The 16,502-nt window shown below is 40.0% G+C and overlaps 1 protein-coding gene across 4 annotated transcripts in view; it reads left to right on the forward strand.

Moving 5' to 3' along the window:
- pcgf5b (polycomb group ring finger 5b) overlaps positions 1–15,911 on the forward strand; it is a 152,504-nt gene extending 136,593 nt beyond the window's left edge. For all 4 annotated transcript variants that reach the window (XM_059947528.1, XM_059947530.1, XM_059947529.1 and 1 more), the window contains one exon: positions 12,910–15,911. In XM_059947528.1, coding sequence (XP_059803511.1) covers positions 12,910–12,957 — 48 coding nt within the window. In that variant the 3' untranslated portion in view covers positions 12,958–15,911. The remainder of the gene's footprint in view (positions 1–12,909) is intronic.
- Positions 15,912–16,502: the final 591 nt, after the last annotated feature.

A 16,502-nucleotide genomic window follows, 5' to 3' on the forward strand; every position in this document is an offset into this window, starting at 1 on the left:
TTTTGTGCAGAAAGGCCCCTAGAAGAGTTTTGGTGCTAATAACATTTCCCTTATTCTCCAACTGGTGGATATGGGCAAACTAAAATGGTGAAATTAGCAGCTACAGGTTTTGAAAATAAATAAAAAGGACAGACTCCGTTACGCTGGATGTGGCAAGTCTTCAGTGTTGACCTTTGCCGTTAGCATTCTTACATTATTGTCAACCTTGTCACTACAAATGACAATGCAACAGATAAAACAAATTTCCTTAAAATGAAGAATTGCTAGTCTATCCCTGTTCAAGCACAATGTATTTGCTGGAACAATTAACCCTTGAGTGAAAAGCATTTTGCAACACAACAGAAAAGAGGCAATGGCCTGATTGACGTAATATTACTTTTGCAGAATTATTCCCATTGTGCTTACCACAAGAGGGGGGATATTTCCTTTAGCAAAATTCCAATGGCAACCTTGGAATAAAGGGATGTCTCTTTAAAAACAGAGATGAGGAGGAATTTCTTCAGTGGGTGGTGCATCTATGGAATTTGTTGTGACAGATGACTGAAGGCCAAATTATTCGTTGTACTTATGGTAGAGGTGGATAGCTTCTAGACTGATGAGATTGTTAGGGGTTATGGGGTAAGTATTCACTAACAGATACTGTAGTGTAGTGGTTAGCATAATGCTACTACAGTGCATTATGCAACAACCTGTGACCGCATGGATTACCTCCGGGTGCTCTGGTTTCCTCCCACATTCCAAAGACAATTAGGTTAGTAGTTTGATGAGTGTGATTGGGCAGCGTGGACTTGTTGGTCTGGAAGGGTCTTTACCTTGCTTTATCTCTAAATAAATAAAATTAAAAGTCGGTGTACATAAGCTGCCTATGTACTTCACGCCTTATTTTTATTCTGGACCATTTTTTGGTGGATGAGATAAAAATTAACATTTTTTTAAACTTGCAGCCTCGCTTAACATTTTGCTTTCAAATTATTCCATGTTACTTCCAAATACTGCTGTCACTTTAAAATAGTCGACCACGTCATGAGCTTGGAGCTAGGAAGATGCATGAAGAAATGTCACCTTTTTCTTAAAGATTCTCCTGAGTATATAGTGACTTGGTTTCTTTCTGTAGCCACTATTTCAAAATAATGACACTAAAGTTGAACAGCACGAAACAGATGTTACGTAATTGGGAATATGATGCTCTTCCGCAAGCTACCATGTAATCACTGTATTTAATTGGTGGTTAATCTGACCAAGCTGTTAATTGGCCTTATTTATCATAATACATTCAAATTTAATACAAGATTTTAAGCCTCAGTTAAACTTTGGAACTTTGGGAAATATTTGTTTCAAGCCATGGTAGCATCAGTTACAGTAAGAGCTTGTAGAATAAAGTTTTAGACTTGGCTAATTCTACATGCCATTTGCCAAGCAACTACTTATTTACAAGTCCTAATTACTTTGTAATTAGCCACTGAGCCTGGTGAGAGTTTTAATTACAGCAGGAATGGTTATCCAGTTCCATGTGTTTTTTTCCTGCATTAATTGTTTCCACTTTGAAATGCATTTTTACAAAGTGTCTTGATTGAGTTGGAAGGTCATAAGTTAGTAATTTTTGATTATTGCAATAAAACAGTACAGCACTGGACAGACTTTGCTAAGTCCCATGTCTTTGCAAACACGAATAGCTATACAGTATATTCAGTAAATTGTTAATGAAACGCTGTGTGAACAATATGCAACAATTTATATGCTACAGTTAAAATTAAGCTCCTGTCCTTGTTGCATTAGCACAGCCACAAGTTTCAGATGTGCTACTTGTGGGTTGCTACAGAGCATTTTATAGAAGATACACATTGCAGCCCTGGCGCAGCATTGGTAGAGGCAGTGTAAATTTAGGGTGTGGTGAAGACCTAGACAGTTAGGCTGTTTTTCCTTAGATGGTGTCAAGATTGTTAGAACAGCAACTTGAGAGTATACAAGCAAGCTCTTTTCTCGTGTCTGGTAGAGGGGGATGAAAGGTTTGAGCTGTCGTGGGTCTGGCACGGTAACACATTGGTCAGCGTTACACTGCTACAGCACCATCACCATGGATTAAATACCACCACTGTCTGTAAGGACTTTGTACATTCTCTCTGTGACCGCGGTGGTTTCCTCCCACATTACAAAGCCATAAGGGTCAGTAGGTTAATTAGTCACATGGATGTAATTGGGCCAGAAGGGTCTGATACTGTGCTGTATCTCTAAATAAAAAGTAAAATTAAACTCAGTCCTTCATTTCTCTGATACCCCTCATAGTCACAGTATTAACGTGGTTGATCCATTTAAGTTCTAAATAATAGTAACTCCCAAGATGTTAATGGTTGGGACCCAACAATGCTAAAGTCATTGAAAATCAGGGGTAAGTATTAGGACTCTCCTACTGGAGATGCTCATTGTATCGCACAATGTAGTCTGAATGTAAACTGACACAGAAGGAGAATAGGCCAGCCATTTCCTCAAGCCTGCTACGTCATTTAATTAAGTTGTAGGGTACCCAGTCATGGCCTCACCATCACTTCCCCACTCTCTTCACACATCTGCTGAATCCCTGTAGTTCAAATATTTGTCAACCTCCTCTTGACTACTTTCAGTGATTCCACCTCCATAGGCCTCAGGGATAGAGAATCAGAAAGAGCTATGGCCATTTGAAAGAACACAGGTTTATAAGTTTAAAAGTTTCTGCTGATGCTAGAAATCCAGAGCAACAAATTCAAAATAGTAGAGGTACACATCAGATCAGGCTGCATCTATAGAGGAGAATAAACTGTCAACGATTGAGACCAAGGCCCCTCGTCTGGACTGGAGAGGAAGGGGGAAGAAACCAGAATAAGAAGCTGGGGTGAGGGGGGGGGGGGCAGGGGAAGAGAAAGGAGTGCAAGCTGCTACCTGATACGGTGAGACCAGGTGAGGGTGGAAGGTGGGGAGGAGGGGGGAACGAAGTGAAAAGCTGGGAGGTGATAGGTGGAAAGAGTAAAGGGCTGGAGGGCACAATGGAATAGACAATGGGAGGAAATGAAGGAGAAAGGGCACTAGAGGGAGGTGATGGGCAGGTGAGGAGAAAAGAGGGCTGACACTGAACTAGAATTGGGTATGGGAAAAGAGCGAAGGGGAAGAGGAAAGAAATTATCAGAAGTTAGAAAAATTTATATTCATACTATCAGATTGGAAGCTGCCTAGATGAATAGGTATCAATTATTCTGAAAGTATGCTTCTTGGTTCAGGACACCAATTCCTGAGAAATACCCTCTCAAAATCCCCATCAGAATCCTATGTGCTTTAGTAATATCACCTCCCATTCTTCTAAGCTCCAACCAATATAGGCCCAACCTAATAAATCTTTCTTTAGGCATTCAAGTCTTCATTCAAAGAATCAATCTACTGAACCTTCCATGTACTGCTTCCAGTAAAAGCCTATCTTACATTAAACATAAGAAAGTAAAAATGTGTGCAATATAGCAGGTGTATATAGCAGGGGAGGTTGACAAATACTTGAACTACAGGGATTCAGCAGATGTGTGAAGAGAGTGGGGAAGTGATGGTGAGGCCATGACTGGGTAATCTACGACTTATCTAGCAGGCTTGAGGAAATGGCTGGCCTATTCTCCTTATGTGTCAGGTTACATTCGTACAACATGGTGCAATACAAAAAGCATCTCCAGTAGGAGATTCCTAACACTTACCCTTGATTTTCAATGACTTTAGCATTGTTGGGTTCCAACAATCAATGTCTCGGGAGTTACTATTATTTAGAACTTAAATGGATCAGCCGTGTTAATATCCTAGATTGCACCAAGTCTTACCTGCTTTTGTAACTCCTTACAATTTAAGCCAGTATTTTATTAGCCTTCATAATTTCTTGCTACACTTGCATGTGTTCCATGTACTTGGACCCCCATGCCCCAATTTGTAGTCTCACTCCATTTATATAATAATTTGTTTTTTCATTCTTTCTTCTAATGATCATTATCCTACATTATATTCCAGCTGCAACTTCCTTGACCACTACCAACCATATTCCACATAGCAACCTGCATATAATTTTGCAGTCTTGCTGCTCCATTTGCTGAGAATCAATAATCGTTCATGAACATCATCACTTCTGACATTTTGATAGAAGTTCATTGATGAAGTAGCTGGTTAGTAAAAAAACAGAAAAGTGCATATCCAGTATAACAATAGTGTTGTAGTTCTGGCGCAGGGTCTCCAGAGATACTACCTGACTCACTGAGGTTCTCCTGCAGTCTTTTTTAATTATTGTGAATACCTCACAAGATCTGACTATCTGTGAAAAGAGAGACAGAGTGGGCATTACAGGCAAAAGAACTTACGCATTTTTTTGGCTTTAATGTATGATGCAACTAGGTAGATTGCTTTGTCATTTCAGAGAACATTTATGAGTCAGTCACAGTGCTGTAGACCTCAAGTCACTTACAGGCCTGTTCCTATAGATTGTTATCCTGCCATTGAGAGTATTTGGTCATTTAACATTGCTTTTATTTTATATTTTTTTATTACTCTAGTTTTGTACTCCATAAATGATATTACACTGAGAAAGCTACTTGAATGGACTGATAGTTCCTAGTTTAGATTCTCTGTGTTTCAGTGTATGGTTAATGAGGTTCACCATACTGACTACAGGTGAACATTCCCTGTGAAGGCTCCTGCCTTGTTTTGTTTCCATTAACCTGCAACTTCATGTAAAGAGATAAAGATTAGCTTTATTTGTAATATGTACATCAAAACATCCAGTGAAATGCATTGTTTGCATCAAATCAAATCAGCGAGGATTATGCTGGACAGGTGTCCCCATTCTCTAACCCTAACATGTATATCTCTGGGATGGGGGAGGAACCCAGAGCACCTGGAGGAAACCCACACTGTCATGAGGAGAACATGCAAAATCCTTAAGGACAATCAAACCTGGATCTTATAGCTAACATGCTGAAAAGCATTGCACTAACTGCTATGGTTAGGTTCCCCCAAAGACCAAGTTAGAGTCAAAAAAAAGGCACAAGAAGCACATGTAGATGAGAGGGAAAATAGAATTATTGCCACTGTTCAGAGTTTTCATTGCTTTTGAGGCTAACAAACAAAAAGAAACCATGGAGGTGCACTGATTTCATGTTGAGAGAAAAGTAGGACTTTAAGTTCCCACGTGCAAAAGGATGGCAACGTTTAGAGGTAAAGTTACAGCAGTACTGAAATATGTGCTGTGGCTCTTGCTGCCTTGCGGATCAGCAACATCAATAGAAAAGGACAATATAAAACCAGAGATGGATGGCATATTTATTTCTCACACATGATAAAATGAATGACTGTAAGAGAACCAAATAACCTATCCTGATCTCAAGTTGGATGCTTCAATATGAAGTTAAGAGTCAGTGGAAAGTTTGCATATTTGAGGTGCAAGCGTGATAAAAGGAGAAAGGTCTGGAAATACTCAGCCAGTCAGTCCGCGTCTGTGGGAATGTTTATATTAACGTTTCATGTGGAAGACTTTTTTTCACAACTGGGAAGAAGAGAAAAGAAGCTTGCTAAGCTGTGATGAAAAGAATGTCTCCAATAGGATAAAATTGGAGTGACCATGGGGATAGTTTTTTTAAGTACACAATATTCTGCAGATGCTGGAAATGTATAGCAATACACACGAAACAGAGCAAGTCAGGCAGCACATATTCCATAAATGTACTGTTACGAATGTGCCGCAACTCTGAGGGGCCGAAGGGTACAAAGTTCCTCCCCCCCCCCCCCCCCCTCCTTTTTGAGAATCGCAAGATTGCTATTAATTTGCGTCTGGGACCCAGGAAATGAGAGAGAATCCACAAGGTTTGGAATGTGTCCTGGCCTCAGTGAAACAAAACCACTGATAACGGCTTTTGTCTCTTGGAGAAGGAATTGTGTATTGAGTCCTATACTATTCATTGAAGCCCCTCAGGGGACGACCAGAGTAGGCTGGTTGAGGGATTGCATCATCCCAATCTGATTGACATCTGAGACCCCGTGAGTAAGGATAAAAGAGGGTCTGGGGAACAACCCCTTTAGAGGCACCAGGAGAAATGCTGGAAATCCAGTGACAGCGTTTAATAGCGACAGCCGGTGAGGGCTCGTGTGCGTCCTTCCCTTGCCTGGGTTGGCGGGCTCATCACGGTAGAACGGCTTAGCTAAAGGAGAGGCCACAAGTGAATGGCCACACCAACGAGACTCCGATGGATCGAAATCATAAAAGGAATCGGAAAGTTTTTCTCCCAAATCTCTCTCTCTCTCCAACCATTGCAAACACAGTGGTCCCCAAAGGCTGCAGCCTGCATGAACTGAGTGAACTTTATATTTCCATCGGACAATACATTATCCCCTAGACAACGATAGAGGGTATTTCTTATTGATTATTATTATACCCGCACTTTTAGAGTTAGTATTGACAACATATATTATCTGTATGTTTGCATTGATATTATTTTGTGTATTTTTAGTAATAAATACTGTTAAAAAATAGTATCATCAGACTTCAACGGACCTCTCTATCTTTGCTGGTAAGTCACCTAGTTACGGGGTTCGTAACAAAGTGGGGCCTCCTCTCGGGATTTGATACCAATTTGGAGGGCCAGTGAATCGGGCTTTTAAGTCCAACCGTGGGTCTGGTTGCGCGGGTAACCAGACGGGAAACCAGCAAAGATGGACGTTGAGGAATTTATAGAAAACCCGACTCTGGAGGCGCTAGAGGCTGCCACAAAGTTGGACTTGATAAATATTGCGGAAGGACTAAATCTCGCAGAGGTGAGGTTGTCAATGAAAAAGCGGGAGGTGCGGAGGGCCATAACTCAGTATTATATTGTGAAGAATGTGTTTTCCGCTGAGGTATTGGAAAATATCCCTGAAAAGGCACCAGCTAGTGGGACGGCTCAGTTAGAGTTGGAGAAATTAAGGTTGGAACATGAAATTAAGTTAAAACAGCTGGAAGCAGCTGAAAAAGAGAAGGAAAGGGCCGAAAAGGAAAAAGAGCAGGAAAGAGCTAAGAAGCAGAGCGAGCATGAAATTAAGTTAAAACACGTTGAAGCAGCTGAAAAGGAGAAGGAAAGAGCTGAAAAAGAGAGGGAAAGAGCTGAGAACCAGAGGGAGAAGGAGAAACAGAGGCAATATGACTTGGAAATGGAGAAGTTAAGGCAAGAGCGAAGAGTTCAAGGGTCAGACCGAGAGGAGCAGTTTAATGTTAGTCGGGAGTTTAGGTTAGTACCTCCGTTTGAGGAGACGGATGTTGATAGTTACTTCTTGCATTTTGAAGAGGTGGCAGTGAGTCAGAAGTGGCCCAAAGATCAGTGCATGGAGTTGTACAAAGTGTGTTAAAAGGGAAGGCACAACAGGCATATGCGGCGTTGTCCATGGAGGAGGAGTCTGAGAATTATGAGAAAGTAAAGGAGGCCATTCTTTGGACCTATGAATTGGTACCTAAAGCGTATAGACAAGAGTTCAGAAATTTGAAGAAAGGGTGGAATCAGACGTATGCAGAGTTTGCCTATGAGAAGGGTGTGCTCTTGGATCGTTGGTGTGCAACAGAAATGGTGGAAGAAGATTTTTGGCATCTCAGGGAGTTAATTCTAATTGAGGAATTTAAAGGTTGTGTTTCGGATGATATCCGGATGTATTTGAATGAGAAGCCGATTAAGTCCATATCCGAATTTGCTAGGTTCGCAGATGAATATGCCCTAACCCACAAGACAAAGTTTTCCTTGAATAAAAGTTACCAGAGAGACCGTGGGAACAGTAGAGAAAGCCCGCCGGCTGAGGCAGAGATCCAGCCAGGAGCTAGTGGTAAAACTGAGGAGGAGGAAAGGCAAGGTGGCAGGAGAGGTCCTGGCTTGACGTGTTTTAATTGTGGAAAGGTGGGTCATATTGCATCTAAGTGCCTTGCTCCGAGGAAGGAGGTAGGAAAAGGGAGAGCAGCAGTCCCTACAGGATGTGTTGTGGTGATCAGTAAATCGACTAGAAAGCCCCAGGTAGACAGAATACGAGAGGGGCCTGAGAAATGTATTTCAGGAGGAACCGTGTCTGTGAGAGAGGGAGACACACCAATTCCAGTGCGGATCTGGAGAGACACGGGAGCTGAGCTGTCATTGATTCGCAGTACGGTACTAGATTTTGGTCGCAAGACTGGAGAGGTAGCTTTGAGAGGCATAGGGAAAGGGACAGAAGCGGTGCCCTTGCTTAGGATCATTATAAATTGTGAGCTGGTATCTGGACCAGTTGAAATAGGGGTGCGATCAGAATTCCCGAGAACTGACGTAGACATCCTTCTGGGTAACGATTTACCTGATGGTGAAGTTTGGTCGGCCATGGAGCTGACGAGCCAGCCTGTAAGTGTTGAGGACCCGCCCATAGATTCCAAGATCTAACCCGCATGCGCAACCTCTCGCAGCATGTCGGAAAAGGCAGCTGAGAAAGAGACCAGTTTAAATCAGGCCAGTATCGATTTGGCCAAGACGTTTTTACCGACCCTGTACCAAGAGGGTGGTAAATCGGAGAATAGGAAAGTGAAAGAGAGTAAGGGAGAGGAGGTAGACCTGCCCTTAGCCAGGAGGAAATTTATAAGAGGCACGGAGTAAAGATGAAAAGCGGATAAGGCTGTTGGAAGGTCCAGGGTTGGACATGGATGATCTGTCTGGTTTGACAGAACTGTTTGAAGAAGTTGAAAATTCTAAAGGTGTTCCCGATAATGAAATGGGGGCAGTCCTAGATGAAAAGGATGCCATTACCTTGAAGAATCTGCTGGGTTGGCAGATGAGGTTGTTTCAGCCCAAGGGGTTGAGTTTACTCTGGAAGGGTGTTGCCCAGAGAGGAACTGGGAGGATCAGGGGAACTCAGAATTTGAAAAGGGTATGGGTATTGAAAGCCTGGAAGAGGCAGATGTCCCATTTGAGTGTGTTCAAGATGTGGATGCACATGGTACTGAACCTAGTAATGAAACTCAGGAAAGGTCTGAGGTATTTGATTCAGTTGAAAGGGAATGCAGTCCTTGTGGGTCAGATGGACCTGGTTCAGTGAAGAAAGGGTTAACCTTGGTACTAGTGGGAAGTGAGAATTCCCAGTTTGTGTTCGAAGGTGTGTTAAAAGTTAGTGAGGAGATAAGAGGTGGTGAGGTGAATATTATTATTGAAGGAAAAGGGAAAAGTGTAGTTCCTAAATTGAATGAAAAAAATTTAAAGTCTGGATTGATGCCAGAAGCAGCAACCAGGCTACAAAGACAATGGCTTGGTAACACGTGCCTGCGAATCAATTACAGGTTGATTTGGAATGTAAAGGTGCCCCATACGCTATTGTTATTCAAGAGTGTGCTGTGAAGAGGCAGAATTTGAAATGCTGTTTGGACAAAGAGGGATCATTTGCAGAGTTTAAACTGAAAACTAATGGCATGAAGGGTCCTGAAAATAAAACTAACAACTTGCTTAAAATTAAAGAATTGTGTGGAAATTCGGAAAATGGTCTAAGTTTGGAACACATTGTTGATAGAATAACTCCTATGAAAGGAGCATGCGAAAGCCAATTCCACACTAGTATACAAGTCCACGTGGGAGTTAACTGGAAAAGGGGCGAGGGTTGGCAGGATGCCACTTTAAATAACAGGATCCAGTTTTAAGGGATTTCGACAAAGCATGTGAATAATAAAGACAACCCAGATGGAAGATTGACTGTTAAGTTTGAAATTAACATAAAGATTAGTATTTGCATGAACTTTTGTAGTATACACATAAGCTAAGATCACAACTCTTTAGTTTTTGTTTGCTGAAGAAAAGGAATAAAAATAGGTGGTTATCAAATTGGAGTCTGATGCTACAAGAATTTATTAAGGTACAAGATGTTAAGATATTAAAGTAAGTGACAATGTAATCGCTAACTGTTTAGATGCTGAATTGAATGTATAACTGTATTACTCTGTAGTGGAAAAAAACTCTTTTGTATTGTGTTAGATTCTGAAATCCTGTAAGAATCTGTATTAATTCATTTTTACCAGTGGTAAAAATCTTAGAAGGAAGGAGGTGTTACGAATGTGCCGCAACTCTGAGGGGCTGAAGGGTACAAAGTCACCCCCCCCCCCACCCTTCTTGAGAATCGCAAGATTGCTATTAATTCGGGTCTGGGACCCAAGAAATGAGAGAGAATACACAAGGTTTGGAATGTGTCCTGGCCTCAGCAAAACAAAAACACTGATAATGGCTATTTTCTCTTGGAGACGGAATTGTGTATTGAGTACTGTACTATTCATTGAAGCCCCTCAGGGGACAACCAAAGTGGGCTGGTTGAGGGATTGCATCATCCCAACCTGATTGACATCTGAGACCCCGTGAGTAAGGATAAAAGAGGGTCTGGGGAACAACCCCTTTAGACGCACCAGGAGAAATGCTAGAAATCCAGTGACAGCGTTTAATAGCGACAGCCGGTGGGTGGCTCCTGTGCGTCCTTCCCTTGCCTGGGTTGGTGTGCTCATCACGGTAGAGCGGCTTTAGCTAAAGGAGAGGCCACAAGTGAACAGCCACACCAACGAGACTCCGACGGATCGAAATCATAAAAGGAAAGCCGGCAAGTTTTTCTCCCAAATCTCTCTCTCTCTCCAACCATTGCAAACACAGCGGTCCCCAAAAGGCTGCAGCCTGCATGAACTGAGTGAACTTTATATTTCCATCGGACAATACATTATCCCCTAGACAACGATAGAGCGTATTTCTTATTGGTTATTATTATACTTTTAGAGTTAGTATTGAGACGCATATTATCTGTATATTTGCATTGATATTATTTTTGTGTATTTTTACTAATAAATACTGTTAAAAATAGCATCATCAGACTTCAATGGATCTGTCTATCTTTGCTGGTAAGTCACCCAGTTACGGGGTTTGTAACAGTACAAATGGTAACTGATAACTGGTGGTAAATAATCTAGAGAATGCCGGCCAGTGGTGTAGTGGCATCAGCACCGGACTTCGAGGCGAATGGTCCAGGGTTCTAATCCAGCCAGCTCCTTGCACACTTTCCATCTGTGCTGGGTTGAGTGTCAAGCTAGCAACTCAGCCTTGTGAAAAATAGACACACCCTTGACCCATTCCCTGATACTCCCTATCAAGATCCCAAGGATCACCATTGTCAAGAAATTCAAAGAGACTGATGGGTGCAAAACGAACTAGAGGCTGATTACTGTAGGTCAGGTATCTCACACCATCATTCCAGATAACCTTTCTGCCATCTACAAAGCAATTACCTAGATTGAGTCCTCATTCACCATGCTATAAGCAGAGGGGTAAGCACGGCCCAGTATTAGACCTTTTACTTGTATTTTTGTGTTGTTATTGACCCAGAACCAGAAATATATGGAATGGGTCATCAGCTGATCAAGATGATCATATATAATGCAAAGTTGTAATAACACTGGCTAGTATTAAGAAATGTCAGTGGTTCTCTCCAGTGGTGTGTGTGCATTGTCAAAATCGCTTAATTGTGACATTTCAGTCACAGAATGCTGACAATGGAGGCAAAGAACACATACGGTTGTCAGTCAAGCAGAAAACTTAGTCCTGGATGGTGTCACCCTTCTTAATTTTTCCTAGAATTGTTCTCACCGGGCAAGTGGAGAGGATTTACAGCTTACAGCTCGAGGTACTGGGTTAAGGGTGAAAGGTGTAAAGTTTGAGAGGAACATGAGGGGAAACGTCTTCACTCAGAGGGTTGTGAGAGAGTGGAATGAGCTATCAGCACAAATGATGCATACGAGCTTGATTTCAGCATTTTAAGAGAAGTTTGGATAGGTACATGGATGGTAGGAGCATGGAGGCATATGATCTCGGTGTAGGTCAATGGCATTAGGTAGTTTAAATGGTTTGGCATGGACTAGATGGGCCAAAGGGCCTGTTTCTGTGCTGTACTTTTCTATGACTATGAATCTGACTTGCGCCTTGTAGAGAGTGGAAAGGAGGTGAGGCATGCACCAGAGGTTATCCAGTCTTTGGTATGCTCTGCAAGCCACAGTACTAATGTGGCTGATCTATATGTCTTTTGGTTCTTTGGTGGAGTTATGGACTCAGCAAAGATAATATTGTTAAACTCTAGGGTTATGTTGGTAGGCACTCTTCTGTTGGAGGCCATTACCTGTTATTTTTGTGGCTGAAGTGTTGCCTGCCATTTGTTGTTGTGTGCCTAATTGTTTGTCGGAACCCTCAGCATTCCAACACAACTGCTTCATTTGCTGAGGATCGGAGTACGGAATTGAACTGTGGAGTTCCTTAGGTATGCTGGGCCCTGTATCTAAGAAAGGATGTGCAGCCATTAGAGAGTCCAGAGGAGATTTTGGAGCATGATCCCAGCAATAAAAGGGTTAACTAATGAAGAGCATTTGATGGCTCTGGGGCAGTACTCACTGGAGTTTGGAAGACTTGGTGGTGGGGGGGGGGAATCTTATTGAAACCTATGAAATATTGAAAGGGCTAGATAGAGTTGACTTTGAAATAATGTTTCTAATAAAGAGAGAGTGTAGGGCCAGCGGACATATCCCTTTAGAATATACCTGAGGAGGAATTTCTTTAGCCAGAGGGTGGTGAATATGTAGAAATCAATGCCAGAGATGGCTGTAAAAGCCAGGCTGAAGACGTAAATAGGTTCTTGATTAATAAGGGCATCATAGGTTACAGAGAGAAGACAGAAAAATGGAGTTGAGAGGGAAAATAAATCAGCCGCAGTCGAATGGTGGGGCAGACACAGTGGGCAGATTCTCTCCTGTGTTTTATAATATTATGAAATCAGCAGAGATTATGATTGCAACTGAAAGGCTATGTGAAATGGTTCTTCTGCATAAGCATTGTCCTATGAATTACTAATAATTACTAATAATTTCTATTTTTATAGTCTTATCCAATGGTACTACAGTATCGGCCAAGGATTGACTTTGGTTAGACCAGAGCAGCTGTTATCCACTATGGAGGATACTGCACTAACGTTTACCCATCGACAGTTTGCACAATGAATGGATATATATTGGACTATGGACCGAATCAGATTTTTCGGAACAGAAACAAAGTTTGTATCTCTCTACCATTTTTCAGATGCATTTATTTTTCCCAAGAACAAGCTTGATGCTATTCTGCTACTGGAGCCATGAAACGTCAGTGTTCGTCAGTGTGATATCTGTATTGGAAACTGCAAATAATCACCCCCTCTTTAGTCTGTGAGTTGATAGTCAGTGAACACTGTCATGTGTCTAAAAGCCTATGTCCTGAGGTAATACATGTGCTTGTGCAAATGCTAAAACATAGTGCAAAATGGCAAAACTTACTCTACGTCCTTGAATAAATTATGTTCCGGCTACAACATGCATTGACTTTGTCCGTTTATAGTAGGTTAATTGGCCCTGAGGACTACATTTGAAGTTATAATGTGTTTTTGTTATACCACTGATGTAACCGTAAATAAGGAGGTGCATTTTTGTAGAGACAAATGACTTCACATCCTGCCCTGTAAGCATTGATTTTTTTTTGTAGCTGAAAAAAGTAAATTGGTTTATGAGCATTAAAAAAAAACAAAATATATGGAAAAATGTTATACCATCATCTCACCAAGGGTCAGTAGCTTGGATCAAAAATCAGCTCATCTCAAATGGAGGAACTTGTGGTCTGAATCCATAAAGCAAAAACAACTAAAAATATTTAGGATTCAAAATCAAATTCCAGATTACCAAAGTAATTATTCCACCTAAATTTGAGGAATGTCCTGGAGAAAATGTTTGCTTCCCTTGTCAAATTTCAGATGGAGATCTATCAATGGATTATCACATTGAATCTGTATTTGTCGTTTAATCATTGTGTTCCTGCATGAAAATGAGATGGGTGGATTTTGGAATCCATGCTATTTTAGAATAAGTTACTGCAATTGATCATTGATTTGATAATGTAAGAATCCATGAATAGGTTCTCTCCATCATTGTTGCATTAGTGAGTACAGAACTTTGAAAAATAGAACACCTAGCCCCACATGGTTCACCTCCTTGACAATCAGATGTCATAATTATTTGGCAATATGTAATTAAACAACATTATACGATATATATTATTCTTATTACACTTGCCCAATAGTGGTTTAGGGAACTTGTGGTAAATTTTAGGTATGAAATCTGTGTAAGTTCAGCTATACTGAATGAGAAGTCTGTGTTGCAGTCTTCGAAAACGTGTAATCCTGTTGCTAAAGTACAAAATAATGACTCTTGTAGTCAGACATCTAAGCTATTGGGACCTGTGATGCCGGTGATTTTTACCTCCCAGACATACCTACAAAAATATAGCTACTGGATAATGTCCGTAGTTTAGTCAATGAGTGTATAAATTGAGTTGTTCAACAGTGAGGGCAAAACATGCCTCATTTTGTGCTCAGCCTTCAAGATCTATTGTTTACATTGGTATAGTTTTATTTATTACTGAACTTGTAAATTCCATTGGACAATACAAAATTTCAGAAAGTCATGTTAGCATTGGTCATAAAGACACTCAAATAATGCCATTTACTGCTATAAATTCCTAATATTTAATTAAAAGTAGGATTTAGTTGACTCGAAAGAATTGTTAGCCAAGATGCTGGACAAGCAATCAACAGGTTCACATAACATTTTATCTGTTGTGTTAATAGTTCACAGATTTAAAATAAGTGGAATAATATCTTGATTAAAAAAGTTGGAAAAGTTGCATTCACCTCCTACTTTCAGCAACAGCAACTTCCTGATGAAAATCTTTATATTGGTCATCTACAGTTTAAAGGACCCAAGCAAGTATTTCAGTCAGCTCATGTAGTCAGAATGAATCTATCCATTGTATTAAAATGTTGTGTTAGTTGTTGAATGATTTGAACAGTGTTAATTTTCAAGGGGTTTGTAACCTGTTAAAAATGTAATACCATCAAACTGTACAGTGGTGTCATTTTCATAGTGTTACTTTCCATTTATGTCCCTGAAGCTGTCATTTACATGTACATTTTTTACATTTTCCTATTTCTTTGCAATGCACTCTGAAATACAACACTGAACATCTCCATTTAAGAAAGAAAGTAATTTTGCTGTGGTTGTAAAATGTCCAAGAATCATTTAATTTTAAATGAATAATTAACTTGAAGGCCATTGACTAAATCTTGCTATTAAAATGTAAATATTTTTGTAAAGAAAACCAATTGTAATTGTTTGCATACTGATGTTAATAGTATTTTATGTTTTGCAAAAAAACTGTTTAGAGAAGCAGTTCTATTTTTTAATATGTATTTGCTGCAAACATGCATTCCTCTTTAACCATGTTAGGGTTTTAGTGAATGTTCTGTATATTTGCAGTCACACTGGGCTGAGAAATGAATACTGTGTCTAAAAATTGTATCAATTGAAGCACAATTCACCCACTGTCTTGTAGTGATTTGCTAATTAAAAGAAGCAATAAAATATATTAGTTAATGAAAATGCTTTTGTAAAAGGCTTCGGCCACAGTCCTGTCAGTGAACTGTTGTGGATCTGGACTGTCCATTGTCATTAAATCAATGAGTTAAAAATTGAAGTTTTTAAAACATTTGTATGATGCACTTTTGACCATTTGATTGCTGAACACGTTATCCTGACTTTTTTATTTATGATGAGGCATCTTTTTGCAATATTAAACGTAACTTTGCACAAACTTTTTCATGAGGATTATATATTGAAGGGTTCAGAGGTTGATATATAATCTTGAACCAATGAGTTTGGAAACCATGAACTTTTAATAGGTTATGCTAGAGGTTTATAAATTGATAAGCGGTGTGATCAATCCACATTATGATTTAGTGTAGTTCTTTTCCAAATAAGTTAATTTTTGTTGAAGTAAATAATAAACTTTTTAATTACGTTATTTCACCGTTTTCCATTTTCCTCAGTCTAGCAAATAAGTGCAATAAGTTACCTTGTTAACTGCATAATGATACATGATTATGTTTAACAACCAGTTGTTTAGGTTTTCATGTCATTTAAAATATTGTAACTTTTAATACAGGAGCTTTATAAATGTATTTTTATCCTTCTATGTCGCATTATATTAACCAAAAAAGGTTCCGAGCACCCTTTACTTTTTTGTAACAGCTACATTTTAAAAATCACCTAAATCATGAATACTTCCTTTGCTTCATTGAGACACTGGCGCAACGGCAATCATAAAAATCTGTTCATTGATTCTTTTCCTTTTTACAATGCAGTACACAGAACCTGAGAATATCTTCATATTTTTCAAAAGCCGAGTCCCTTCGAACTTGCTATTAACAAAAGAAGTGGATTTTGCCCATTTTATTGATTAAAAATACAAAAAAAAGTAAATAATTAACCAAAGCATTTAAAATGGGCTGTTCCTTCGAAACGGATGAGAATCAGGAAGATGAACGTCCCAGTAGGGAATTGAAGGCTCTGTTATTCTTCAAATATCCACATTTTCCTTACATTTCAGACCTAA

Source organism: Hypanus sabinus, chromosome 22 (assembly GCF_030144855.1).
Source record: "Hypanus sabinus isolate sHypSab1 chromosome 22, sHypSab1.hap1, whole genome shotgun sequence".
Lineage (NCBI taxonomy): Eukaryota > Metazoa > Chordata > Chondrichthyes > Myliobatiformes > Dasyatidae > Hypanus > Hypanus sabinus.